Genomic DNA, 27,259 nt, shown 5'->3' with positions numbered 1-27,259 from the left:
ATGAGCAGGATGAGAAGAGCGTAGAATATCGGTTATGTTACCCGTGCTAATGCATGGCAAGAAGAAACCTAAACCATATGCTGGCATAATGTAAGAGTGTAATGGATTCTTTGAATAATTATAGAGGCATTATTGGAAATGTTGTTGGCATGATGATTTTTATAAGAAACATAAAAATTCGGTTGAAGATTAGAAAACTCTTTTTGATGTGGTTTGTACACGATTTGTTGGAAAATTGGATGATGAAACTACCAACTTGTAAAGTAATGGGATTTGGGGCTTTGTTGCAGAAGATTAGTTATGCTCAAATGTATCTTGAAGCCTTAACTTCTTTGTTTGTTAATTCTCGAAAGTTTGGATGTTTGAGATGGTAATTTTTGATACTTATAATAAATAAATTAGATTAAATAGTTGAAATCTTTCATCTCTTTTAGATAGATAATTATTGAGGGGCCACGCTTAAATTTTTTTAATTAATAACAGAGTAGAAGAGTGAATTACAATCTTTCAGCATATTTAGACATAGGTGGGGAATAGAAGCAGTAAGAAAGGAAAATTGGAAAAACTCGGACATGAAATAAAGTGCCAATGTATATTAAATTTATGTAGTGCATTAGAGTATCAATAATCTAAAGTAGTGGACTCATCAAGAAAAGAACAGACAGATATAGAAGATTTAATAGCATACATACCTCAACATAATTTAAAGATGTAAGAAGTTAGGCGATTTGATAGTAGTTCTCATATCCATTCTATTCAAGATAAGAAGGCTAAAAAGTAATACCTTTTAATTACTTTCGCTAGAGTATGCAAAAGCAAGATAATGAGTGCAAGATACAAGGATAAGCATAGTCGCATCCACTTCCCAATACAAGATAGTAATATCTAGGCTAATAGTAGAGCAGAGAGTTTGTATTTTTAGTATAGTGTAATATAGTCTCAGAATAGTGCATGCACATGACACAAGAAATACGTAAGAGTTGTAAAGAGCTCTTATAAATTACAACCTTTAATTGCACATTTTTTATTGTTTTGTGTGATAAAAAAAGTAAAATATATTTAGAAGTTTATTTTTTCATAAATTCTTAAAATTTATCTTTAAAACGGCTAATGAAAAAAGCGTTTAAAAAATATAGAAAAGCTAAAACTGCAAACAAAATATAATTAATAGATTTTTAAAAAAATCTTTTAAAATTTAAACTATTTGGCTTATTACTTAATTTATGAAAAAAAAATAAATATTAATTTATTATACACTATTTATTTTATTATAAAATATTACTTTAATTATGAGTCTATGATCCAAACCTCGCTGGTCGCTTTGAACATCATCGACTATGATCCTCATAATCCCTCGCGGTCGAATACAGAAGCGGCTTACCGCTGGCGATCTTATTCATATAAAAAGAGCGAGTCCGCCGGTACTCAGCCGCGAGACAAGTATTTGCCACCGAGTCGACTATGAAGCTGTTACTTATTCTGAAATGTAAAAATACCAAAGTATACGTTGTATAAGGATTTCTCCTCATCAGGAGAAGCAAAACACGTCGCTGCAAGTCGTGCTCAATCCACAAGGACTGTTATTTGATAGTGAGCACTCGCTCTAAACATTTTTGAATGATGACTATTCATAGATCTTCCAGAAACATCGCATAGTAATCACCTGCTAATATAATGCACAATATACCGCACCTGAGCTCTCTAGCAGAAAAAGTAAATTCTGCTCCCATATCCTATTAGGCATAGCCCTTATATAACATAAAAATATCGAAAAATTCATCAAAGCAAATATTCAGAAAACTTAAAATACAAGGCAGATTGATGTAAAAGAGGGATGAAGCAAGAAAGAAAGACTTCTGAAACCCAATAGAAGCTTGGAACCAACACATAATATAGTGTTAGACCGAACAATAAAATAATAGCCAGAAAAAAATCAGTTGCAAGGTCAAATAATCAGAAACCAAGTACAAGACCATGGTAATCTTAGAAAGCACAACACAAACAACCAACCCAACATTGAAGGAAAATAAAATGAGTTTCATTATTCTGAAGATATAATTGGGAAATTGCTGCTAGGAGGGAGTTGGACGTTGAATAATGACTAATCGAGCCAGTCCTTTTGTCATTTGATATACTCTCTTGTTCTAATGGGCATAGATATGTGGTTCGTACACTAACAATCTGAGTGATGCCATTAGAGCGCAGTTATCATGTTCCCTCTGTAAAGAAGTATCGATTATTATTAATTTATCAATGCCAAAGAAAACTTGTCCATTCCTATGTTAGGCTACAAAACTGGCGAGCCAGACATCCATAGAAGGACGCTAGAAAGGAACAAAGGAGTGTTTATATGGAGTTTATTCTTCCAAGGGATTAAGTAGCAGCGACGAATGAAGGGGCGTTCGATGAGTCCTTGAGAAAGATATGGATTTAAGAAAATACTCTTTTGTGGGGGATCGGTCAAGGTTACGAGTAAATGATGGCGCAGATTACCTCCATCCAGCTTAGGTCAGGCTATACAAATCATCGCTAGGCTGGCCTATGATCCTTTTTTCTCCATTGTATGAATAAAAAAAAAAAAAATCGGGTGCGGCGGCGAAGCTCATCCTCTTCCAAGTTTGCGTCGCCCTAAGCTTTCGCTTAAACGAGTCAACTATTTTTCTTCATCTTAATGCGGGTCTCATCTAATGACAGCAAAGAATTCTTCTTGTTTTATCATCTCGAATATTCCTAGTTGCGCATAACGGATGCATATAGAGAAGGCATTCTCTGCTTTGTTGTACATGGTCTAGCTAAACCCTCACCACGTTTCTTAATCATAAGCGGCTCCATCAATCTATTCTCTAGTTTCTAGCCTGGGTCTATCGTTGCTGTTCCAATGAAATACTCTGCCATATGCGTATGCTCTATCATCCCCCAATCATCAAATCCTCTGGAAGAATCGCATTATTGCGTTTACTTACTACGGAACCTTTTGAGCATAAAAGAGGATGCAATTCAGTTTAGTCATGAAGGCGCCAATTTGTTTTGCTTTTGTGTTGCTATGTACATAATACAAATGATGTCTGGCTTGCTATGATATTTGTTATCTTTTCTAAATTGGTGCGTATATAAATTTTAGGTTACTTACCTGGTGAGATGCATGTATAGTCTTAAATGCGTTCAAATTATGCTATATCCTATATTTTATTTTATATTATAGAAAAATGATTAATATTCCTTTAATGACTTTTATACCATCTTTAATTTCGCATTTTGTTTTTTGAACCTTTTCTTGTAGTTTCTTAAATTATTGCGTGTTTGATGAATGATTAAATTTTAGAAAGAACTTTCATTATGAAGGAGATAGTTCTAACGGCGGTTGGATTTTAACATTTAAATATAATTAAGCAATCGTAATCATAACTCAAATAGCTAATTTATAAAGCTATTGTCGAACTTTTAATCTTTTTTATTACCTATATTCAACTTGACCTACCATCAATATATAATTTTATTAGTGTATTTTGGTTGATATTATACTATAGTGGTTACCATATAAAATACTCAGCTTATGCTAGTTTTGCAATGCTTTTCTATCTTAGCTAATCATGATTATTATTTTTTGCATATTAGTTGCTTCTATTCTATATAGTTTTTCTTTTTTACTGCTATTTATTTAATTCTCTTGTTTATCTCACTATTTTTTTTTTCTCATAAATTCTCCTTTATACATCAGTAAATTTTCGAAACTATAATTACAAGCAGATAAATTTATTAAATATATTTTATGTGAATAATATTCGAAACACTAAATTGATGTAAATTATAATAGCCCATAGGTTGAATTAAAAATAAAAATATGTTTTTATTTGGACATTAACAACAGTAAGGCGTGGATCTATCACAAATATTTCATAGAAATTTCAAGGCTGAGAAGGATGCTGTTGAATCTTCGGCGCAGATTGTAGAATAAATAACTTGTTACTGAGAAAAAAAAAGAATGATAAAAGAAAGATAGTTGAAAACTGAAGATGTCATTATCCCTATACTGTCCGGATTCACGGATAATCTTATAATGACTTATGTGGATGAAACATATCGGTTGATAACAATAAATTGATATAATATAAAGTTCAAAGTCAAGTTCTACAACAGTTAATCAAATTAATATTTTTCTGATTGTCAATCACACATTTCTGTCGCTTAGGTTAAGAGAGGTCACACTAATTACAGAGTAGTTTTCAAAGAATACAAAATCTAATTTTGAGATAAGAGATGAAGTGTCTATTATTGATATAAAATATTTCAAAGCTTGCTTGCTTTTGCGAAAGAAGGGAAGATATTTATAGTTCGAGTAATAACAGTAATAATAATGGAATCTGTTTATCATTATAAATCCTACTTATTATATATGTAATAAATTTCTAATTTTTAACTAATGGATTATGCTCTTTGATTTTTTATTGAATTCATCTAAAACAAATCATTTTTTTTCCTACATTTAATCCGGAATTGCTCTTTTTTTAGTTTTTTAGTACACTCGGAATTCACAAAAATTACCGCAATTTTTCTTGTTGTTATTTGAATTTTCACCCCCACCATCGACACAATTAACTTGGCTGAGGTGTTAAAAGTATTCATATATTTGTTTGGTTCATGTCTAAGTTTTTATATTTTAATATATTTAGATTCAATATTCATATATATGTGTAAATGTTAAAGTTTTTCGATTCTATAAATTAACTGACGTTTTATGTCTCTCATTTTTTATTCTCTTGTTTTATCATTCATTGATATCCTTTTTATTCTATTAGTTGTTACTATACTTTCAATTAATCGAAAAATTATTAGTCTATTAATTTTGCGCATTTTCTCCCTCTTATTCAATCGCAACAACTCGTTATATCTAATTGATTATTGTTGTTTCCACAAAAAAAAATAATTGCAGAGAGCCAGAGAGAGAGGCATGTGGAAACAGATTCTATATTCATATCAATAGGTAAGCAACATCAATAGAAAATAGTCATAATTACTCCAACTTATATCCACGTCCATCGAGAAGTAGCCTTACAACGGGTCAACTGGGAATTGGAATATATTAAATAAAATGTCTAAGAACTTTTTCAATACTCCATATTTTTTTATAGATGGTTTGTACTATAATATGTATATTTCTTACAATTAAGTAAGTGATTAATATATAAGTAATAGATTAGAGTATTATATGAATATGTTACAAAGAATGCTGTGCTTAATATGAGATATTTTTATAATAATAATGATTATAAAATCTATCATAATATTAGACATCTTCTACAAAATTATTATGATAAAATGATTACATAAAATAATTAATAATTCAATTCCTAAATGTAAACGCAGTTTGATTTAGTATCTATCTCTTCTCTTTTCAAAGTAGTGGCTTATTTCTACTCTTTAACTTTTGCCGTTGCCTAATGAAAGGGTTATATGTAACATAGCTAATGTATGCGTTGAATGTAGATGTTTCATCATGTACTGTAAGTTTCTAGAGGTGTTACTTAGGAGAGAGAAGTTTCTAGATTGCGTCATATCGATTTTGCTTCTCGTTAGGGGTTTGAGTCTTATCATAACTCGTGTCGAGTTGACTCTCCAGATTCTCTTGAGTCACATGTATATTAGAGCACCTTACAGCTTCATACTTTTAATTCCGGAGGTTATTCCTCATGGCCTATTCCGTCCATTCGCATACTTGGCTGTGAGCCTTCTTTGGTAATGTGAGTTAGACTGGCAGCTTCTAGAAATAATGTCATAGGCGTAAGGCCAATTCCAATCACAATATTGTTTGATCTAACTTATCAATTTTAAAAAATATTCCTCTATTATTATTTTGTTTTGAAGAGTCTCGAAAGCGTCGGTTTGCACTTTTTGTGATTCGTTCAGTTTACATGTGCTTCCCTGTGAGTCGCCCTCCCATCGTTGCAAATTAATTTTCTAACTTATTGAAGCTTATTTTTAAGAGAGAGTCCACATATTCGGATTATATCATTTGCAAAGTAGTGTAATGCTAATATCTCTCTTTATCATCTTTGAGAAGCATTTTAACCGCTATGCGTAAAATAATACAGGGCTTAGAACAATTGGCCTTTGATGCAGATTATATTAATCGTATTGCATGAAACTATTTACTAGTCTACTACTAGTTCTAATCGCTATCATTATTATAATTAACATCTTAAATTAAATCAATAGATAAGCGCCTTCAGAATAATTATTCTTCAATCATTAACATGAATAGAGTATATTGCTCATGGTACTACAATATTTTAATTTCAGCAGTTGCATATACATCCATAGCTGAACCGTAGGTTGTTCATGTGATCCTTTGCTGCTTGATATTTTAGTTTCTTTCCTTAACATTGAAAAAACTCCTCGATATAGGTCTGGTGGCTTATAAGACAAATTGACTCTCAAGTTGCAAGACAAGATTTTCTAAACTAATGTTATATCAGACATTCATCTACTTCCACATACTATTTATTAGTATGAACTGAAAATCCTTGATTTCTTTATAATCTTATCTTCAGAATATCTCTTATAATTATTCTTTATTTTTTGGTTCCTTCAAAAGTGTGTCTACTCCAAAATGTTGTATTTTCCATAATTTGCACATTTTATTATTTATCTAGGAATTTGTATAGAAACTTTAAACAATGGTTCTGTTTAATGCTAATATTAAATTATTCTTATAATCTTAGAGGGTTATAGCACTTGAGCTCGGACCGGGGTTGCCTTTCGGTAAGTGGTTTGCGTTCAGGTTTTAACGGGAGCTGTCCCAAGTCCGGGAGTTGAGAACAAGGTGGTAGGGTTTGCGCTTTATGGTTAGGAATAACGCAAGGTCCTACCAGCGTAAAGACTTTGTCAAAGCAATAATATGACCATGAATCCCTTTAAAAGAAATTTTGGATTAATGCATAAGGAGGCTCGATTGATGTCATATCGAACTGTTTTCGGGGTCGAGCGTTTATCCCCGTGGAGCGAACGCCTGTGTGCGTGTAAATGTGGCTGAATCCAGTGACTAAGTGGTGCAGAGGGTCGCGTTATGCCCGGCGCCGGGTGCAGTTGTTTAATAGGCAGAGGGTTCCACAGTCATAGGGACAGGAGTCGTGGGAAAAGTAAGGTCTAGTCCATGAAACTAAAATTTAGGTATACGGAACTTGGAATATGGTTCCCTTACAGGAAGAATTAATGGAGATATTAATGAGGTGGTATGTATGTATTCATTAGGATGTTAAATATTTTTGCTGCATTCAGAGGTAGAACATAGAATTGGGTTGGAATAAGGCGTCAAAGGAAAATTGATTAGATTTAAGGATTTAAACTTTGGTATTCGGGTAGGAGTCGTACTAAGAAATGGTGTAAGTGTATATTATACGAAAGAAGGTTAAGGATAATGTTATAAGAATTAAATAAGGATATTGGATGATATCAAATTAATACTTTAAAGAATTGTTTGTTGATGATAAGTATTGTTAATATTATAAGGTGCTTATGCTCATCAGTAGGTTTGGATCATGGAGTTCTAGAGATTATTTTTGGATATTTGAATGAATGAAATTACAAACATATACCTTTCTTGAAGAAAGAGTGTTTTATTTAGGCAGGAGATTTATAAATGGACATGAGTTGGTAGAGGGAGGAGATGATTTTAAAAAGCATTCATCGGTTGGGCCATCGGAAGTTTGTGAGCGAGATGTTGATGAAAGGTGGGGACTAAGAGCTATTGATTGGAATTTTTTTTAGGGCTGATTGATGTTGTTTTTAGAATTGCTAATACCGTGCGTTGTTTATTGTAAGAATAAGAGATGAGCATCTCAGTGCGACTTATAAAAATGGATGATAATAATCATACACTAGATTGTACTAATTTTCTTATTAGATAAATTAAATCGTATTAGAGTTGCAATATGTGGTTTTGATTCGGGCAAATTTATTGTTATACAAGTTCGATGAAATTATTAGTTGTGTTTGACGCTAAACTTACTAAGGTGATCTTTTAGACGATAGGTGTGCATTAAATAATATAATAATAGTAATTACAATTTTTCTAGATTAAATGGGCGCCGCACATTTAAAAGAATATTAAACAAAATTATTTTGGAAAACTAAGATTTTAGATCTAGAAGATTTTGTCTTGTTGCATTTAGAGTGATTGCTATATTATGTGGGAAAAAGTGGCTAAGTGATATCGAGCATATTGCAAAAGATGTCCTGTAGGCGTAGAGGATCAAAGCGGAATCTTATAGAAAATAGTTGTTCTGGGAATGCGCTATGCAATAAAGAAGAATTGTTGGTTTGAACCACAATGTCAAGATGAGCTAATTAGAGTATAGACATAAATTGGTTATAATTAAATTTATGTATAATTTGATTTGATATAGAGTGGGTGGAAATATATAAAGTGGTCTTCGTAAAGGCAGTGCTAAGAAAGCAATATGCGGGATGTAAAGGCATTAGGCGGTTATTAGTTAGATTTATTATAATAGGCTATAATACTAAAAACGAGGATGAAAGATATATGCGTTATTATAGTTACGCCAAAACAAAGAGATAAGAGTAGACTACTAATGGTGGAGTTTAAGTCTCAGTTGAGCTGTATTATGTAAAGATTGACTTGATGATCATAAGAATTATCTTTGGATCTTTAGAAGATGATTATTCTATCGAAGAGATGGGGAGTGGTAGAATATTGTGTGCGTCAACTTTTTAAATGGAAGATGTGTCGAATAAGCTTTAACTATAGGTGGCTTACAGCCTCTAATGAAGTAGATAGATTTATTGTTTTATCAGCGTATTAGTAAACTGAAGTTAGAGAGGTTTTAAGAGAAAATGAAGGGTGGAAAAGGCTATTGGGACCTGATTGCATTCCAATGAGAGGTGTGGAAATGTTAGGAGAATGAAGGAAATTTCATGGCTTACTAAACTTTTTAATACTATTTTGAAGACTAAAGAAGATGTCAGATGAGTGGAGAATGAGTTGTGTAATTCAGTAATTTTTAAGAATAAAGATGTGCATGCTCAAGCAAATTAGGTGTGCGATTATTAAGGAGAGTATTGATAGGTTTAATCGTGTTCATACTTAAAACTACATCGGAGCGAGTTTATGCGAGTCATAGTTGCGGCGATACTAATGTTTCTACAAAATCAATTCTTGGATTCATGCCGGGTAGGTCGACTAAGGGAAGTGCGCCATACAGTTTTATAAGGAGGTGTTGTTTGATGAAAAATATAGAGAAAATAGAGAGTGAGGATCTATGCCATAGATATTTTATGAATTATAGAAAAAGCAATATGGATATTCCAAGTAAGAAGTGTCTATGGAAGAGTTTTGAAAAAGAAAGGAGTCAATAATGCTCTATACTTCAATGCATTTATAAAGGATTATGTATGTGGGGCAAGAGTCTATTATGTGTGTTGAAAGCACAAGTGGGATCTGACAAGTATTGTTTCCCTAGTCTTCGGTTTGGGTTCTGCATCAAGGATACAGCCTTAAATGCCCATATACTTGTTTGTGCTTTAGTCATGATGGTTCTCACATAGACATTTGCGAAGTAGGAATGTAACCTTGGGTGGTAATGCTTTTTGCTGTATGGAGGTTATTTTCTTCTGTTGTCAAGACTGAGAAGAGGGAGTTGAGGGTTAACTGTGAATTATGGAGGTCAACCTTAGAGTCTAAAAGGTTTTCACTTTGAGTAGCTTGTGGATCTAACGGAATATATGGAACGTGTAAATTTTAGTAGTAATAGACCTAGTGAGGGGATTGTGACTTTGGGCGATCAAGTCATTAATAAGAGTATACGTTTTAGATATCTTGGATCTATTGTTCAGAGTGATGGTGAAATAGATGGGGATATTATTAGCAGAATTCAAGTTGGATGGTTGAAGTGGAGGAATGCATCGGGCTTGTTATGTGATAGAAATGTACCCCTCAAACTTAAGGGAAAATTCTATAAGATGGTAGTGAGGCCTGCAATGCTTTATGGTGCCGAATGTTGGCCTTTAAAAGAGAAGCATAATACTAAGTTAAGTGTGGCAGAGATGAGGATGCTCAGGTGGATGAGTGGCTTTACCCTTAGAGATAGGATACGAAATGAGCATATACGTGAAAAGGTTGGAGTAGCTCCAGTAGAAGATAAGATTAGAGAAAGTCGCCTTAGATGGTTTGGTCACATAAAACGGCGGCCTTGCGATGACCCGGTTAGGAGAGTAGAGGTATTAGATTTGACTTATGTTAAGAAAGGTAGGGGTAGACCTAAAAAGACTTGGTTAGAAAATATTAGGAATGACCTTTCTTTATTAGATTTAAACGAGAATTTGACTTTTAATAGGACACAATGGAGAAAAAAGATTCATGTAGCCGACCCCACGTAGTGGGATAAATGCTTGATGTTGTTGTTGTTGTTGTTGTATTTTAATCTTAATGAGCATTTCTTCTAGGCCTAAAATATAATTAAATTATTCTAATTTGAGGAGCATAAACATTAACATCATTATTATCTTGAATATGTTGACCTCTAGCCACCAACAACTCCCACTCGCAAGCAACCGGCCCACACGCACGCACGATCTTCCCAAATGATGCAACTCTTTGCTCCTGTAACTTCCTCATGCGACATAAAACACCTTAGACAAACCATTCGTCGACCCCAGTTCATTTGAACACACGAGACTCTACTCTCCCGTATCTTGCTCTTGCCCGACCATAATTGCCTGACTTTGCACGCAGAAGACCTAGTCGACTCCTCCCTTGTTCGATCCTCCTTGATTAAAGCCCTCACTCCTCCCTCGACTTCTCTGTACGCATGATACCCAACCTCGTCATTCGACTCTGACCGACCCGATGCTGCATGCACTGACCTCCAATCCGCCTAACCGGCCGATCCAACACGAGCCCACACAGACGATACCGGTCCCGCTTCATCTCTGCCCTCTTAGCCGCTCTATCCAACTCATGACTCACCCGATCCCAATCTCCCACAACTTTGATAAACTTCGTCCCTTGCTCTTTGATTTGATCAATTCTTCACTGTCAGCAACATTAAAACTAAAATGTATTAATTCCTTGCTCAATTGTTTGTTTAAATGACAAATACACTTTTAATTTGAAGACTTGCGCCGCTGATCTTAGATCCAGCTAGAAATGCTTAAATTGAAGACTTGCGCCATTGTATCTTATAGATCTGATCGGGAAGAACTAAAGGTAAGGGCCTTCCAACCTCTCCTCGCGGGGAAGGGATGTCGGGAGGCTATTGAAATTTGAACTGACAAATGACTCCTTACATAATTAATTTAAAATAAATAAAATATATAATATAATAATAATAATAAAATCATCTAAGTTAAAAAAAATGAATGATAAAAAAAAAAATGAATGAAATATTTTCCTTCCAAAAGACTACAAAATTTATTTAAAATACAGCTCTCCATGATCATTCTTTATACAATATCATGTGGAGTTTGAAGATTATTGGAAGGGAAATTTTGAGAGGTTAAAGTTCTAGGAGGCTTTCTAATAATAAAGTCTAGGGGAATCATGATGCCAATGATGGAAAATTAAATCTAAAATTGATGAAATTGATGAAGATATGTGGATGTAGTTGCACAAAATATTAAACTCTAAATTATGAAATTTGGGCTTCGAATCGGATTAAAATCTAATTCTAGAAACGCTCAAGTAAGCTTTCAATTGAGGGAGATCTAGGTATTTGTGAATTGTTAAGTTGTTAAGATTTTTTGTGGAAGAGTCACATAATGAAATAATGATGTGATAGAAAGAAAATACTTGAGTGTTAATGCCAACTAGAATTTTCATTCAGGAAGAAGTGAAAGCTATGTATGGTCTAGGTGCATTTGATATCTACTCAACATTTTTTGCATTTTTTGAAACTTAAGAATTTTGGGTCTTTGATTCCTGAGGATATAGGTAATATAGTTCCCTCGAAGTGAATGGGTTTTGGCACTGCCTATTAAAGAATAATGAGCTATTGCCAATAATTTGTTTGAAGACATTCAAAGGGTCATCATTTAACTGTGTAATTGTTGAGGTGAGGGTAGCTCACATGTTGTTTTAAATCATACTATCATCACTATAGGGACTCAGTAGAATTGTTGGCACCATACACATTCAACGAAGGGGTATTTTGCCATGCTTCGTGGCATTTACTGAGATCAGGCCAAAACTTGGCTTGCGTATTTTGAACCTAACATAAAACTCTAAATCAGACATAATATCTCTCGAACAACAAGTGCTATAAGCATCAGTCAAATCCCTAACTCTACAACTATATATAAATCAAGGAAGCCTCAACTAGATTTTCACTACTCCATATTGCATATAAGAGCTTCTAAACAAGAAGGGATTTCACACCATGTTGTTAAAAGGCAATCTTCTACTAGAATACATCATTACTTCTTTGAAGGGACGACCTTAAATAATTGACGATGCTTACTTTGGAATGACAGAAAGGGTTATGTCGACATATAAAGCCAATGAAACAACAAATTGGGTCAATCAGTTACTTATTGATTTGATTTATTTTATCAATTTATAGGGATGCCTAATCACACTTGGATAAATATACTAGAACACATCTTGCATGTCCTCCGACCGTCATATTTGATTGTTGAATTCGGTTTGAGAATGTTACACGGGTTAAATATTCAAGTTTCATACTCATCCTTGAAAGGACTGGAGTTGATCTGACTTGAATTATAAGATGCTTCCTAAATTTCTACAAAATATAGATATTTTTCAAATGACAATTATGTCACCCCGATGATGGCCGTGTTGACAGAAAATCTCAATTGAAGGGAATCTTATTTTCAAAAATACTTAAACCTCAATGCAAAATACAGAAATTTAAAGTGACTTTAACGTCACCCTGATGATGATCGTGTTGAAAATGAATTTGAACAGGAGTGGTTTATTAAATCTCAAACATTTAAATGGAAATCTATCATAAAAAATTAAAAATTAAAATCTATCCACACCACACAACGTTTTGGCGAGGATGATGAATTGATGGATAACTTCAGCTCACAAAGAGCAGATATCTTGTAGAATGTATTACTACAATTCATTCTCTGTTGATTCATCGCTTGCAGGGATGTGGCATTTGACCTTTAACCAGGTGATTTTGCTGCAAAATGACACCATTATATTATAGTCACGACCAAAGCCCGTATGTTCCCTAATGATTAAAAGCCCATCGAGAAATGAATTATAGGGTGTGCCCTACAAAATATAAATGCCCTATGTTAGCTAAGATGAGCTTAAATTTACCACCTTAGACAAACATCCACCTCCAGGTTTGCAAGGTGTCCTTGGACGAAGCAACTCATGGTTGCCGACAAGGTTTCTTCTGTCAGGTTGGGTCGACTACCTCCTCTGACTAAGTAGACCAGGAACCATGACAACCGGGGACGATGGAACTATAGGATCTTGATCGGGCTCGTCTTCATTCCCCCTATCAACAATTTTAAGTATATGATGATAAATTCCAAATCATAAATTCTAAAATTTAATAACAAATTCAAAACCCTGAAAATCGCTGCTATTATATGCTGGGTACTTAGTGCCTACCTCACGATTAGCCTTAATTGAAAGTTCTCTCTCGTTATCAGGAGGGGTAATCAACCATAGGGGCTTGCGCCAATGGGAAACCATAACTAAGATCCTAAAGTCCTCGCAATATGAGGACAAAATTTCTAGGTAGTGTCTTATCTAAAACCTGATATGCCTTTTAAAAATTTAACTGAAACTTAAATCCATTAAAACTCTCCATGTCAAACGTCAACAAAAAGCATGGTGCGGAGAGGCCGGGGCGTAAATTTTCGGAGCCTACATCTATCCTCTACTATATTTACTCTGTTTCTATTGTTACTTGTCCAACTTATAATTGTTTATAACATTCCTCAATTTTTTTTATTTTACTCTTTTCATTTTGTTTCCAGCAAAAGTGTAACTTTTGCCCCTATTTTAGGCATCATGTTCCAAATCTTTAAATCTCATGGAACAAAGTTATTCTTGGTTTGATACTTAGATCATTACTAACTTCTTGCCTAATTAAGCTGATTTGTGACGCTTCACTTGAGGGTGACGTACTAGGCAACCCTTAGTTATTTTTTGACACAATCAAGTTAAGTTGTGACTTCATTTGTCCTTTTTATCAAAATTGGTTTAGGCTGTACCATGTCTCTTTGGTGTTTTACCTAACACTAACAAACACCAATTTTAGATTTATTTCATGGATTTTTATGTAGATTTACACCCTTAACCTTTCTCATCTAGGACATGAGACTTGCAAAGATAGCTTTAAGTTTCATATTGTATTAACATAATTTACTTAATATTTATGCTGGTTTTACAGTCTTAACTAATGGCCTCTTCTCACTGGAAATGCACTTAATCTGCTAACGCTTTTTCAAATTTCATTTAATTTTTAAATATACTGACATATGTGATAGAACATGCTAAGGAAAAAGTCTACTGCTGTAATATATGATTTCAATATTTTTGTTCTTCTTTTTCTACATATATCTGGTGAACTATAAGTTTGTAAGTATACTTGGAAGTCTTAATCTAATAGCACCTAGAAACTCTTTGTAGGGGCTTGGTCTTTACAGCAGCTAGTAATCATACAAAATTTTTTCATAACCAGGCTTGCAGAAATATAAATGTGTATCACTGGCAAAGTCATATTTTAGTTCCTTAAAAGGAAACTTGTACCTTTATCCTTCTCCTTGAATGTTTTCCTGTCGTTTCCACGCTTTTGTGCATTTGCAAACTGGAACTGATTTTTTTGTCTCTATTTTTTGACTAAGGAATTTATGTTTCCAATGAATATATGCATTCAAACCTGACGAAGCTTGTCTTATTGTTTCTTACTGCAGTATAATTGATATAACACGTACACACATTTTAGTCTGTAGAGGTTTATCTTTTTTTTTTTGTGTACTTTCTCGCCTGTTTAAGGACGATAAATCTAAGAAAGTATTAGTAGTTCAGCAAAACCTTTCTTTCTTGTTATTTTTTCAGGGGGGGAACTGAGGCTGCACTTTCAGCTGTTGCAACCGGTTCTCATATTGATGCAATTCCTTATTCAGGAAAATATGATGGTGTTATTGGTGTATTGGGCGCAATAGAAGCAATTAATGTTCTAAAAAGGTTCGCAGCTTGCTAGTCGGAATTCCTAAATGAATTTGTGATGATATTAGTTTGCTTTAATATTGTTTAATAGGTAGCTTTTTCTTATAGCTTCACAATCACACTTTAGTTCCTGCAAATTTTTAGGCTTGAGTTTGCAGTCTATTTTTATAGAACTATTGCTACAGATATTATCTGTTCTTGCTTATCCATTCAATAGTCATTGGGTTACACTATGTGGATTAAATAAAGTGCCTCTTGTTGATTTTATGCAGCAGATTACATATTTGAAGAATTTGATCAAACAATCATAGTTTAAGTATTCATTACACTTATATGAGTGGACATACTTTCTAGACTCTGAAAATTCAAACCGTCCTCCAAAGCTCTCCATTTTTTCATTCGTTTATTTGTTTATTTATAGATTGGACTTAAAAAAAAATGCTTAGAAAAATCAAGTTGAATGTTGGCCTAAAGAATTTCGTGCTATTTTGAATTCCTTAACCTAGCCTATGAGCTAAGCTGCCTATCCATACCAGCACTTAATGATGAACAGACGAAGGATGGTATCCACTTGCAACCTGGATGGAGAAGTCTTTCAGTGCTGCTGCTTGGGTTACTCTACTATGTTTTTTTTGTCATTTGAGCTGCTTTAACTTTTTGAACCCAGTCATTCCTCTTCACGAACTTGTACATTGAATGCTACTAACCATTTTTTTTCTCAAACATAGTCTAGTTTGCACATATTTTTTTCTTCCAATTTTAGCATTTTCTGCTATTGAGATCTTAATGGATGCTGGAGGATGAATAGTTTTTTTTTCTAGAATTGATTGGCTATTTTCTATTTTGCACGGCTCTCGTTATCTAACAATGATCCCAAAGGTTAGGACTGATAGTATTCTGAAGTCTAACGGATATTAGATAATTTCCATTGATTATGTCGTTATTTCCTTTTCTATGTGAATTTTTGGAGTTTATGCTTAGTTAATGGATTGTTTTTCTTTCTGAAATTTTAGTTTTGCATCATCTACTGTAGATTGTTCATTATTTCTTCCAAGTGTAAATTTATAATTCAGTACACCTGCTTGTCTGGTTAGGTGTATGGTATACGTCCCAATGTACATTGTTGAAAGTTGAATTATCAAACCTTGAGTGGCTAAGGTGGATTGTCAAGGTTGATAGCTAATTGAATTCGTAAGTCTGATTCGACTTCATGAGCACTGTTAATATGCTATGACATAATTGATTAGTTGATGAAATGGATTATCAAATATTAAAAAGAGGAACATTTCTGGTGGACAAGGAAAGTATGATGGTGTGTCTTTAATGGTACACATTTAGATGACAACACATGTGGCGGGTGTATTTTAAGATAAGAGATGAAAATGATAAAGAAAACAAAAAATACCTTTTTCTGATATTGCTACAATTCTATTTTCTTACATATCATGAATAAAAATGATATTGATTTATTTATTGAGACTAGCATGCCTATTGTTTTCTAATTTTTAAATTACTATAATTTATAAATGTAATTAGCCAGCAAATTATTTAAATTATCATTTCGTTGATGCATATATATATATATATATATATATATTGTTAGGAAAATTCCCTTTAACCTAAGTAGATGAAAGGAAAGGATTCGTGTACAACATAAGAGTAGCCTAAAAAAATAGTTATTATTAATTTTAAAATGTAATAGTTTTGTATTGGTATTTTTATCAAAAAAAAATTCTGAAGAAAAAATATGTAATGTATGAAATGTTCATAAATGAAAAATATGGTTTAGTTGGCTCTTTTTATTCTACCAGTGATGTGAGAATGTTTAACTTTTTGGTTTGATCATATGTTCCTACCTCATGCACGAGTTTTTAGCCTGGGTCGTGACATTATATACTAATACTGTGATTAGTTTTTCTTGTCCGTATACATCTCAGTGATTAGTTTTTCTTGTCCTTATACATCTCAATAAAATGGTATTGTTGAATGTAAGCATTGTCATCTTCATAATGTAGCTTGAACCTTGGTGTTCCGTGTGATGTCACCCCTTCCCCATTCTCTATTCATGGCAGCCCCCTCTTCTTATTGCACATTTTTTATGGTCAATTTTTTACATTCCTTTTAGACTTTTGGCCAACTCACTCATATATTTGGGGCATTTTTTTGGGTGCTTTCATTCTTAGAAAGGTTATCACTGTTACAACCCGCCTACCAAACTTAATTATGCTTCCTGCAAATGTTACCTTTTATAAGTCATCCCCTTATTTTTCCCCAACTCTTTCTAAACCATTCATATGCATGTTTCTCTTCCTCTTGAAGCGTCTATACCTATCTCTTAATCTCTACTGGTCTACTCATGATGACCTTGTCCTCCTATCGCTAAAACACCTCAATCCATATTTTTATATTCAATTGAGCATCCATCTTTTGGAGAATTATCTGATCTCCATATTCCCATTGCCTTTCAGAAAGCTATATATGACGTTGCATTGAACATCAAATTTAGTCATATGTTCTTTGATCATCTTTCCTTTGGCTTATGACATTTTGCATTGTCTTTGTCATTGGTTTCAATGAAGCAAGCTATGGATATTGAAATGACTGCTTTGCTAAATCAATATAGCATAATCCAGTCCCATTTTGATTGGTTTAATATGTGGGATCCAATTAGACCTCCTCATAGAATAATCAAGTCCCATTTGATGGGTTTACACTATCAATTTTCATCATGAGATTAAGTACTTTTACACCTTATCCTAAATTGCTAGGCTCAACCAAATTTTTTATTTTATCCACGAATCAAGGCTGGTGATTTCTAAAAAATGGATGTGAATAATGACTTCATTGTGATCTCATTTAAGTTATTTATATAAAGCAATCACCATGATACATTACTCAGGGAGACCAGAGTATGTAAGCTCTATAAGGGCATATATGGGCTAAAACAAATCCTCAAGCTTTGTTTGTCAAGTGTTGGAATGTTTTTATTAGGGTTGGTCTTTGTATCCAACTAATAGATCAGTCTATTTGTCTTCAAACATACTTTATTTGCTTTATTATTTTAGCATTCTATGTATATGACATTCTCCTTATGGGAAGTGATCATAAAGGAGTTATGGAAGTAAAACACTATTTACAAAAATATTTTCTAATCAAATATATGGGTCATGTGAAGTACTCTCTACGAATAGAATTTGCCTGTGGCAAATTAGTTTATTGTTTAAAAGAAAATATGCCACCGATCATCTTGAGAAAATTGGTTTTTTTAGGTTGCGAACCTATTGACACTCAGCATGTTGCTAATAATGAGAACATTTTTGACGCCTTCCCTTATTATCAGTAGTTGTTTGATAAATTACTCTATCTTACCATTGTCAAACTAGGTATCTTCTTTGTTTTCAGGTTGTGAATCAACACAGGCAGACTCTCAAATAGAAATATTGGGAAGTTATTTGTGCATTCTTAGGTATATCATGAAGTCACTAGTGAAAATACTACTATATACTAAATGTGGTTATCTTAACGTGGAATTGGTTTTTGATGCCAATTATGCTTAATCAGTTGATAATAGTAAATTCACTTTTTTGAATGTTTATGGGAGGTAATTTGGTTGCATAGAAAAGTAAAAAAAAATAGAGGTGGTTAGATCAAGCGCTAAGGCATAATATAGAGTCATGACATATTCTACATGTAAAATGACATGGATGACCCTTCTAGGATAGTTTAACGTCTATTGCACGACTTAGGATTTAAATTGTGACTATCAAATTGTCATCTTACATTTGCAGTACTCCCATTTTTAGTGAAAGAATAAAACACATTGAGGTTGATTGTCTTTTTCAGTAAAGATGTGGTACTATATAAGGAAATTGTTACTCATATTTTTAACTCAGAGTAATTGACGGAAATATCTACCAAGGATTTTAATCTACTTGAGTTTTCCAAGATATGTGATATGCTATAGCTTATCAATATATATTCTTTAATTTAAGGGAGACTGTTAGCATAAGAAATCCTGTTTTTGTAAACAAGTGTGTTTGTTAGTTGTATATTGGCATATTATAATTATTCTTCTATTATAAATAGAAGAGTTCTCTATTGAATAAGACATATAACTCTCTTTGGCGACAAAATGCAAGTAATTTAGCTGTGTGAACTTATATTTCTTGTTATGGCGAGCCATGTAGTTTGTCTTATTATATTTGTGCTGTATGCTAGAGAAGGGAAATCTTTATTTGGAAATTTTATTTAAATCTCAATTTGTTTGCAAAATGCAATTCTTGTACTGAGCAATATTGGGACTTTTCCGGCTATTTTCTAAATGTCAAATAGCTTAGATATACTCAAGTCCAAATTAGATTAAATCTCAAATTACTCCCTCGATTATTCACATGTAGCTAATTTAATTTATGAGTATCACATTTTTTCAATTAGTACCTTGACTATATAAAATTGATTTAAAATGATATTTCCTGTAGAAATTGTAATCCCAATTTGTCCATGAGGGGCCATTTTGGATAGTAGTCGAAGGACTACGTTGGAGAGATGTGATACTCTATAATTAAATTTATCACATATGAATAGTTGAAGCATCATTTTGGGATTTAATCCAAATTATACCAAGTTGTAAAAAACATAGATGTACCCACTTGCATAATTTGCTAAATCTTGCTGAATTTACTGCGCTGTTGTTGAGCATTTCTAGTTCTTATTTTTTTGATGCATTTTATTCTAATTCTAAACTGAGCTTGAGTCTTTGAAGTGTAATCAGTACTCAGATTACCATATGGACAGGTCCGGCTTTCAGCCTAAGAGATCATTGGAAGTAATTATGTTCACATCTGAGGAGCCGACACGTTTTGGAATAAGCTGCCTGGGAAGGTTTGGCGTTTATCCTCTCCGTATAGTTATATATTGTAATCATGCCAATTTTAAAATTTACTACTGCAATTCAGAATTAATTGGTTTTTACTTGAAATTCCTCATTAACCTTTGCTACGCTTGCTTCAGTAGCCTAATAAGGTTTGTCAACTTTTTCTTTCATAAGGTACAGATGTAGTATCCATTTGATTAAGTACTATAATTTCTCATTGGTGTTTTACATGTGCAGCCGATTATTGGCAGGAAATGAGGAGCTAGCTATTGCTCTTAAACAAGCGGTTGATGGGAAAAATGTTTCTTTTCTTGAGGCTGCACGATCTGCTGGGTATGCAGTACATGAGGATGATCTGTCTAGCGTATTCTTGAAAAAAGATTACTATTTTTCTTTTATAGAATTGCACATAGAGCAAGGACCGATTCTTGAAGAGGAAGGTTGTATTCCCTGTCAATCAGATTGATTTACTGATTTCTGAATTCATCTACTATTACTTCAAATTTTTATTGACTAATCATGTTGTTTAGGCATTCCAATTGGCATCGTTACTGCAATTGCTGCTCCTGCAAGCATAAGCATTGATTTTGAAGGGAATGGTGGTCATGCTGGAGCTGTTCTTATGCCAGCTAGGTTGGTAATTGGATATACTGTTAGTGTCTCTTGTTAAACATATGGATCTTACGACCAAGTTGATAAATTCATAGTTCATGTAATTATTTTCTCCAAAGGTACAATGCTATTGTTGGCTGGTCAGCCTAAGATTGGCCCCACTTCACGCAATTCGCTCACAAACAACACAACTCTACGCTCAAACGACACAATGGACAGCCCATTTTGTTTCCCCAAAACTATCGTAGGAGCAGTTGGAGGATTGATTTGACTCTACTGCACGTAGGAACAGCTCACTCTCTCCTCTTGCTCGTCTCCCTCAGCCTCACGTAGGAGCACTCCTCTCTCCCTCTCGTTCAATCGACCCCGCACGTGAGTAGCCCATATGTGATCGTTCTCTCCCATCTCCGTCTCTTCCTTTCTTGTTCACTCAGCCACACATAGGAAGACTCCTCTCTCCCTCTCGTTTGCTCAACTCCGCCCCACGATATGACTCGCACCAGTTTGTCCGCATGAACCCGAGGCTGCCTGCGCCTGCTCTCGCTTGTGTTTTGACTCCATCCCCAGATCGCCTTCCCTCGTGTCTATCTTCAATCCCGACCAACACTTCTGTGCGTCCCACAAGCCTTCCGCGTGAGCACTTCAATCCGCACGCTCGCCCTCTTCATGCGATCCGACCAGAGCTTCTCAACCTGATTGCTGCTTTGCCCGACCTTGTGATTCGTGCTCCATTATTGTCCTGCGACTTCAGTCTTCAGCCCCGTTCTCCACTGCCCGTGAGGATGGAGATTTAGGAGTGAAATATTTGTAAAAAAAGAGAAGAAAATGAAATAAAAATGTATAATATAACCGGTCTTGATGATTTGCGCTGTTGTATCTTTGATCCCGCCAGGAATGTCTAATTTGATGCCCTTGCACCATTGTATCTTGAAGATCTTGATCCATTGAATCGTTGATCCGGGCAAAAAGAACAACAAGTGCCATCACAACCTCCCTTCACGTGGAGTGCACGCAGGGAGGCTACCAAATTTTCAAAAAAAAAAAAAAATGTATAATAAAATAAATAAACAAAGAAAAATATGAAGCAACATGTACCCGCAAATTTGAAGACCCGCGTCGTTGCATCTTTGATCAGGGAAGGATGTTTAATTTGAAGCCCCCTATGCCATTGTCTCTTTGATCCGGGCGGGAAGAATTTGATTTGAAGATCTTGTGCCGTTGTATCATTGATATGGGTGAGAAGAACAATGGCAAGTTACGAGGGGGGATGTCGGGAGGCTTCCGAAATCGAAACTGACAAAGAACCCTCATATAATTAAAAGAAAAATCATATACATCTCATTTAACTTTTTAACCAAATGTATAAAAGGACCTTGCTATAGGGAAACCAATCGTGTCATCGATGAGATTGAAGAGAAGAGAAGGCACTATTATTAGTTTTCCTACTTTTTTTTTTTATTAGTTTTCCTACTTGAAATCTTGCTAACATAGAATTACATATGTTTATTTATGCTCATCTACTATCAATCGAGTATCTTATTGATGTTACAAAAGAGCAAGCAACACTTAACTATGTGATTTAGTGGTACATAACTTATATGAAACATAATTGTGCATTTTAGTTTCAAATGACATTAAATCAGTCATTATTGGCATCACTTATGTTTCACCTCATGCACACAACCTCAATATGCCTTATGCTTGCATGCACTAACACTTAAAAAAGGGTGAGGGTGGGGGTGCAGGGGAGAGAATAAGAGAAAAGAATGTTGACCCCATGTGCTTATTTGACTCATATGTGCTTTACTATTAATTGGATGATTAAAACTAATTATACTGTTTTATCTAACATGATTTTCCAATTGTTCCTACATGTGAATGTGGTAGACCAACTTCGTGATTATTTACTTAGAGTTGGATCAACTTGGAGTTTATTCATTTAGAGAGAGAGAGAGAGAGTAAAAAAAATTTATCAGCAAGACTTAAGTACAATGTACCAAGTCTAGTGTCTGAGTATTATATTTTTAATTTGGTGTCCACTCCTTTTGAGTTCAACAAGCTCTTACTGATGATGACATCCGACCTTGGAGAGTCTACTAGAGGCATAGCCAACAATCTACGACTACGATCGCACCGATTTATTTTTGAGTCATTATATGTATTTGATTTATTTATGCAATTTTCTGTTTGTACCCTCACTTGAGGGGATAATCATATGTAAGCCCTAAGGGCATGTTGGTCTTTTTATTTTTTCTTCATTATATAAGGTTATTTAAAAGCCACCTTCTCCTCTTTTGAGATTAATGAATGTTATTACAAAAATTTTTTCGCACTTGTGTGTTTTGGGAGAGCTTGAGAGTTCTTGGTGAGATTGAAGTCCCTAGGTGAGGGCACCGCAATACCCACCAATCGCAGGACGCGTCCGGGTTCGTGGTCGACTTCCTCCTTCCCCTTCTTCCTCTCCCTCCCTACAAATGACCGTCCATACTCCCCTTCCTCCCCTCTCGGCCGAACCCCACCAACACCCCTACACTCTCGGCCGGCCCTCTCCACCCCCCCCCGCCCCCCCCCCCACCCCAAGCCACCGGCCTTAAAGCTACCCCCCTCCCTCTCTAAACCGCCGGTCTCAATCCCAACCCAACCCTAGCCGCCGGTCCCAACCTCCATCCCCTTGCCTCCAAATTTCAAATACCTCTTTACTATTTCCATTTATGAAACAACATAGATTAGGAAAGTATTTGATTTCAAATTCCAATCATTTTTTAATTTGAAATTATTTCCTAATATTAGATGGCCGATTTTAGAAAAGTTGCTTAAATTAAATCTAATTAAATTTCTAATTGGATTTGATTTAAATCAATTATTCCTAATTTAAGATTCCAATTAAAGCAAGCATTAAAACCCTACCCAAACCCCTTTTACCCAATGATGCCACCGGCCCCCCTCCCTCTCTCTCCCTATCACACATTAACTCCCTTTCCTTTTGAAGCTCTAATCAATTACCCATTAAATAAGCTTTCTTCCTTTCCCTCCTCAACTTTTGAAATTCAAAATTCAAAACCATAAAACCCCTCCTAAACAAATCTGAAATTAAAATTTAGATTTTAGATAATAGCCCTCCCCTTCTCCCTTAGCCACCGCCCCTTCTCTCTCTCGTCCCTCCCCCCTCTTCTTCTTTGCTCTCCTCTCTCTCTCAAGTAATTTCCCTCCCTATTACTTCCCAATTTAGTTTCGGAGTTTCAATTTTCTGAAATTAATTTCAGATTTATTTCACAAACATCTTCTCTTTCAGAATTCACCAAGTCCGCGAAGTTTCATGTGCTACTTCCTTTTCCCATTGTATTGTGGATCCTGAACAATGCCACGGGTTTGTTTACAATGAGCAAGGCCAAGTCGACATCCTCAAATGCCTTTCTTCGATCTCAACTTGGAGATTGATCAAACCATGGAAGAATACGTCGAGAGGATCGTTTTCACCCTCGCCGAAGCCATCGACGAACAACTCTCCACGGTTCAGTGGCAGTTTGCGTCCAAACCTTGATCAAGGTGAATCTTTCCTCCAAATCTTTTTCCTCTCTAAGTCTTACCTTAATTTGTGGGATCACTAAGATCATGTAATGTTTTCTCCGTCTTACCAATCCTTAAAAGAGTTGAGTGAGGGACCCAACTAGTGACTATTCTCATTGTTAATTTAGGGATTTATCGTGAAAAATCCTTCATGTATGCTATGCTTGAATACTTGATTATTTTGTGATCTTAACTTCTAGTTGTGTAACTTGGTCTAAGCTAGTTTCACCCCTTTCATTTTCTTTCATTGTTTAAATCGCTACAAGTTTAATACTTAATATTACTCTCATCTAAAAGCGTGCAAATTCTTGTTTAACATTGCCTAGGCATTTAAGTCCTACATCACTTACTCTATCCTGTTCGTTTATTTTGTATTTAATATGGTGCATAGTTATGCATGTATGTCTGCAAAATATCATTTACATACCCAAGTTACATAATGGCTTTCTCTTAACAAATTCTTAAGGTCAAAAGTAACTTCAAAATGTGGAAATTGGAGTTATTGGTGTAAAATCATTATCATCTCCTTTTAAATTGTAGTTGTTGGGTGAGTAGGTCAACATAAGAATTTTATCTAAGTTCTGCATGTGCTTCGATTTTTTACTTCAAGCTCCTAAATGCGAGATCTGAGAATGCTTCATGGATTTGTTAAAAAACGTTCAAACACCTCGATGATGGCCGTGTTGACAGAAAATCTTAACAAGAGGGGATCTCATATTTTTCAAATGCTTTCCAATTTCCATGAAAAAATAAAAAAACATTTAAAAAAGTTCAAATAACCCGATGATGGCCGTATCGACGGAAAATTTCAACGAAAGGGGACCCTGCCTTTCAAAATACCCATGAACCTTAAAGAAAATACAAATATTTTAAAGTGATTGCAAAATCATCCTGATTATGGCCGTGATGAATGTAAATCTCAATCGGACGGTCAATGCAAATCCTATTCAAGTTTAAAAATCTAATATTCGTTAAACTCTAAATATTTAAATATAAATTTAATCACCAAAATTTAAAACTAAAATGGTTTGACGAGGATGATGAATTGAAAAATAACTTCAACTCACAAAGAGCAGATGTCTTGTGGAATATATTACTACAAGTCATTTTCAGTTGATTCATCGCCAGCAGGGCATGACACTTACCCTCTGATAGTGTGATTTTGCTGCAAAATGACACTACTGTATTATGGTCATGGTAAAAGCTTGTATGTTCTCTAATTGTTAAAAGCCTATTGAGTAATGAATTATATAGCGCACTCTAGAAAATATAAAACTCTATTTTAGCTAAGGTTGACTTAAATTCACCATCTTTGACAAACATCCACTCCAGGTTTAAATGATATTCTTAGACAAAGTAACTCATGGCTGTCGACAAGATTCCTTCTGTCAGGTCGAGTTGACTACATCCTCTGATTAAATAGATCAAGGATCATGATAGCTCAAGATAATAGAACTATGGGATTTTGATCGGGCCCATCATTATTCCCCCCATCACCATTTTAAGTTTATGGCGATGAATTTCAAATCTTAAAAAAAAAAACCCAAAAGTTGTTGTTACTATATGCTAGGTGTTCAGTGCCTATCTCACGACTAGTCTTAATTGAAAGTTCTCTCTCGTTATCGGGAGGGGTAATTAACCATAGGGGTTTGCACCTATGGGAAACAAGAACTCAGATCATAAAGTCCTCATGAAATGAGGGCGAAATCTTTGGACAATGTCTTATCTAAAATCCAATCTCCCTTTTGAAAATTTATCCTTGAACTTAAATCTGTTAAAACTCTCCCCGTCAATAAAACAAGCGCAGAGAGGTCAGGGCGTGAATTTTCGGAGCCCACAACTACCAATTCCGCTTGCAATTAATACAAATTCTTTAGGTAAAAAAAGGGTTTAACTCTATCTATAGAGTGTCACCGTGACTGAATTATAAAATCTTTCACGAAAGGATATTATATTTCAGTCATTCACACAAACTTCCCTTGCTGTCTTTTTGTAGAAAGTTCACATATGTTGCATGAAGTAAGTTTATGATGCTGCATCCTGCTATGTTTACTTGATTTATTTCAAGTCTATGTGATGGAGGCTGCACAGAACTCTTTATATTGTTAAGATATAAGATCCTGAATCTTTCAAAGCCTCCTACCCATCTTCTAGGAAGCTTTCTATTAACCTGAATTTCTGTATAAGTTTACTGGAGAAATTCTCAATCTTTCCTCGTCTCTCTTCTGTTTTCCTTTAGACACGTGTTATTTTAATACTGCATATACCTCCTTTTAACATCCGTTGTGATCAACATGATCATCCATTGTAATTATTGGGGTCACCTTTACAAAACCTTACTATTTCAATAAGGGGGCTACTGAATTTGACAGTGATTCCAGTTTATGAATCCTAGTGAATTTTGTTGATGAGTTAGTTTGGGCTTACTTTTCTCTTTACTCCCATTTCAGTTTCAGATTATCATTTATTGATGCTTATTCTTAGATAACTTTAGTAGATACTGTCCTGATATATTGATTGTGTTGATTGATTAGAAATGATGCAGGATTGGCAGCTGCCGAGTTAGCATTGGCTGTTGAGAAACATGTATTGGACTCTGGTTCCTTTGACACGGTCGGCACTGTAGGTATGATCATCAGATGATTTATAAATCACATTTTATGGTAATATAAAATATTCTACGCCTGCCAGCATTGAGGACCACAAAAGGCACATGCATTTTTTTTCATGACAAAAAAGTAATCAACAAATACTTGAATTTCTGAATTTTTATTTTCTCAAAAACAAGAGAAGTTTTAAACTATTTCATGCTTTGTTACTATAATTTCGACTAGTAATTCAATTTCTCTTTTCCTTGCCTTTACATGCGATGCATCTTATGATGCTAGTTTGTTCATAATTTTTTGCTTTTTCTTATATGGATTGCTTATGGACTATAAAAACTTTTTGTAGGTGTTATGGAACTACACCCTGGAGCAGTCAACAGCATACCCAGTAAAACACATGTAGAAATTGGTTTGCCCCTTGCTTAGCAAAGA

The 27,259-nt window shown here is 34.5% G+C and overlaps 1 protein-coding gene across 1 annotated transcript in view; it reads left to right on the top strand.

Annotated features, from left to right (window-relative positions):
• The window catches only part of LOC114581104 (ureidoglycolate hydrolase), a 48,411-nt gene that overhangs the window by 13,190 nt on the left and 7,962 nt on the right, over positions 1-27,259 (top strand). The window contains 8 exon segments of the mRNA XM_028700441.1: positions 548-605; positions 8,693-8,702; positions 15,059-15,187; positions 19,964-20,050; positions 20,280-20,482; positions 20,573-20,675; positions 26,756-26,847; positions 27,174-27,236. Coding sequence (XP_028556274.1) covers positions 548-605; positions 8,693-8,702; positions 15,059-15,187; positions 19,964-20,050; positions 20,280-20,482; positions 20,573-20,675; positions 26,756-26,847; positions 27,174-27,236 — 745 coding nt within the window.

Source organism: Dendrobium catenatum, unplaced genomic scaffold (assembly GCF_001605985.2).
Source record: "Dendrobium catenatum unplaced genomic scaffold, ASM160598v2 fragScaff_scaffold_1520, whole genome shotgun sequence".
NCBI classification, from domain to species: domain Eukaryota; kingdom Viridiplantae; phylum Streptophyta; class Magnoliopsida; order Asparagales; family Orchidaceae; genus Dendrobium; species Dendrobium catenatum.
Note: the sequence above shows the minus strand (reverse complement) of the source record. Positions and strands in the feature narration are given on the sequence as shown.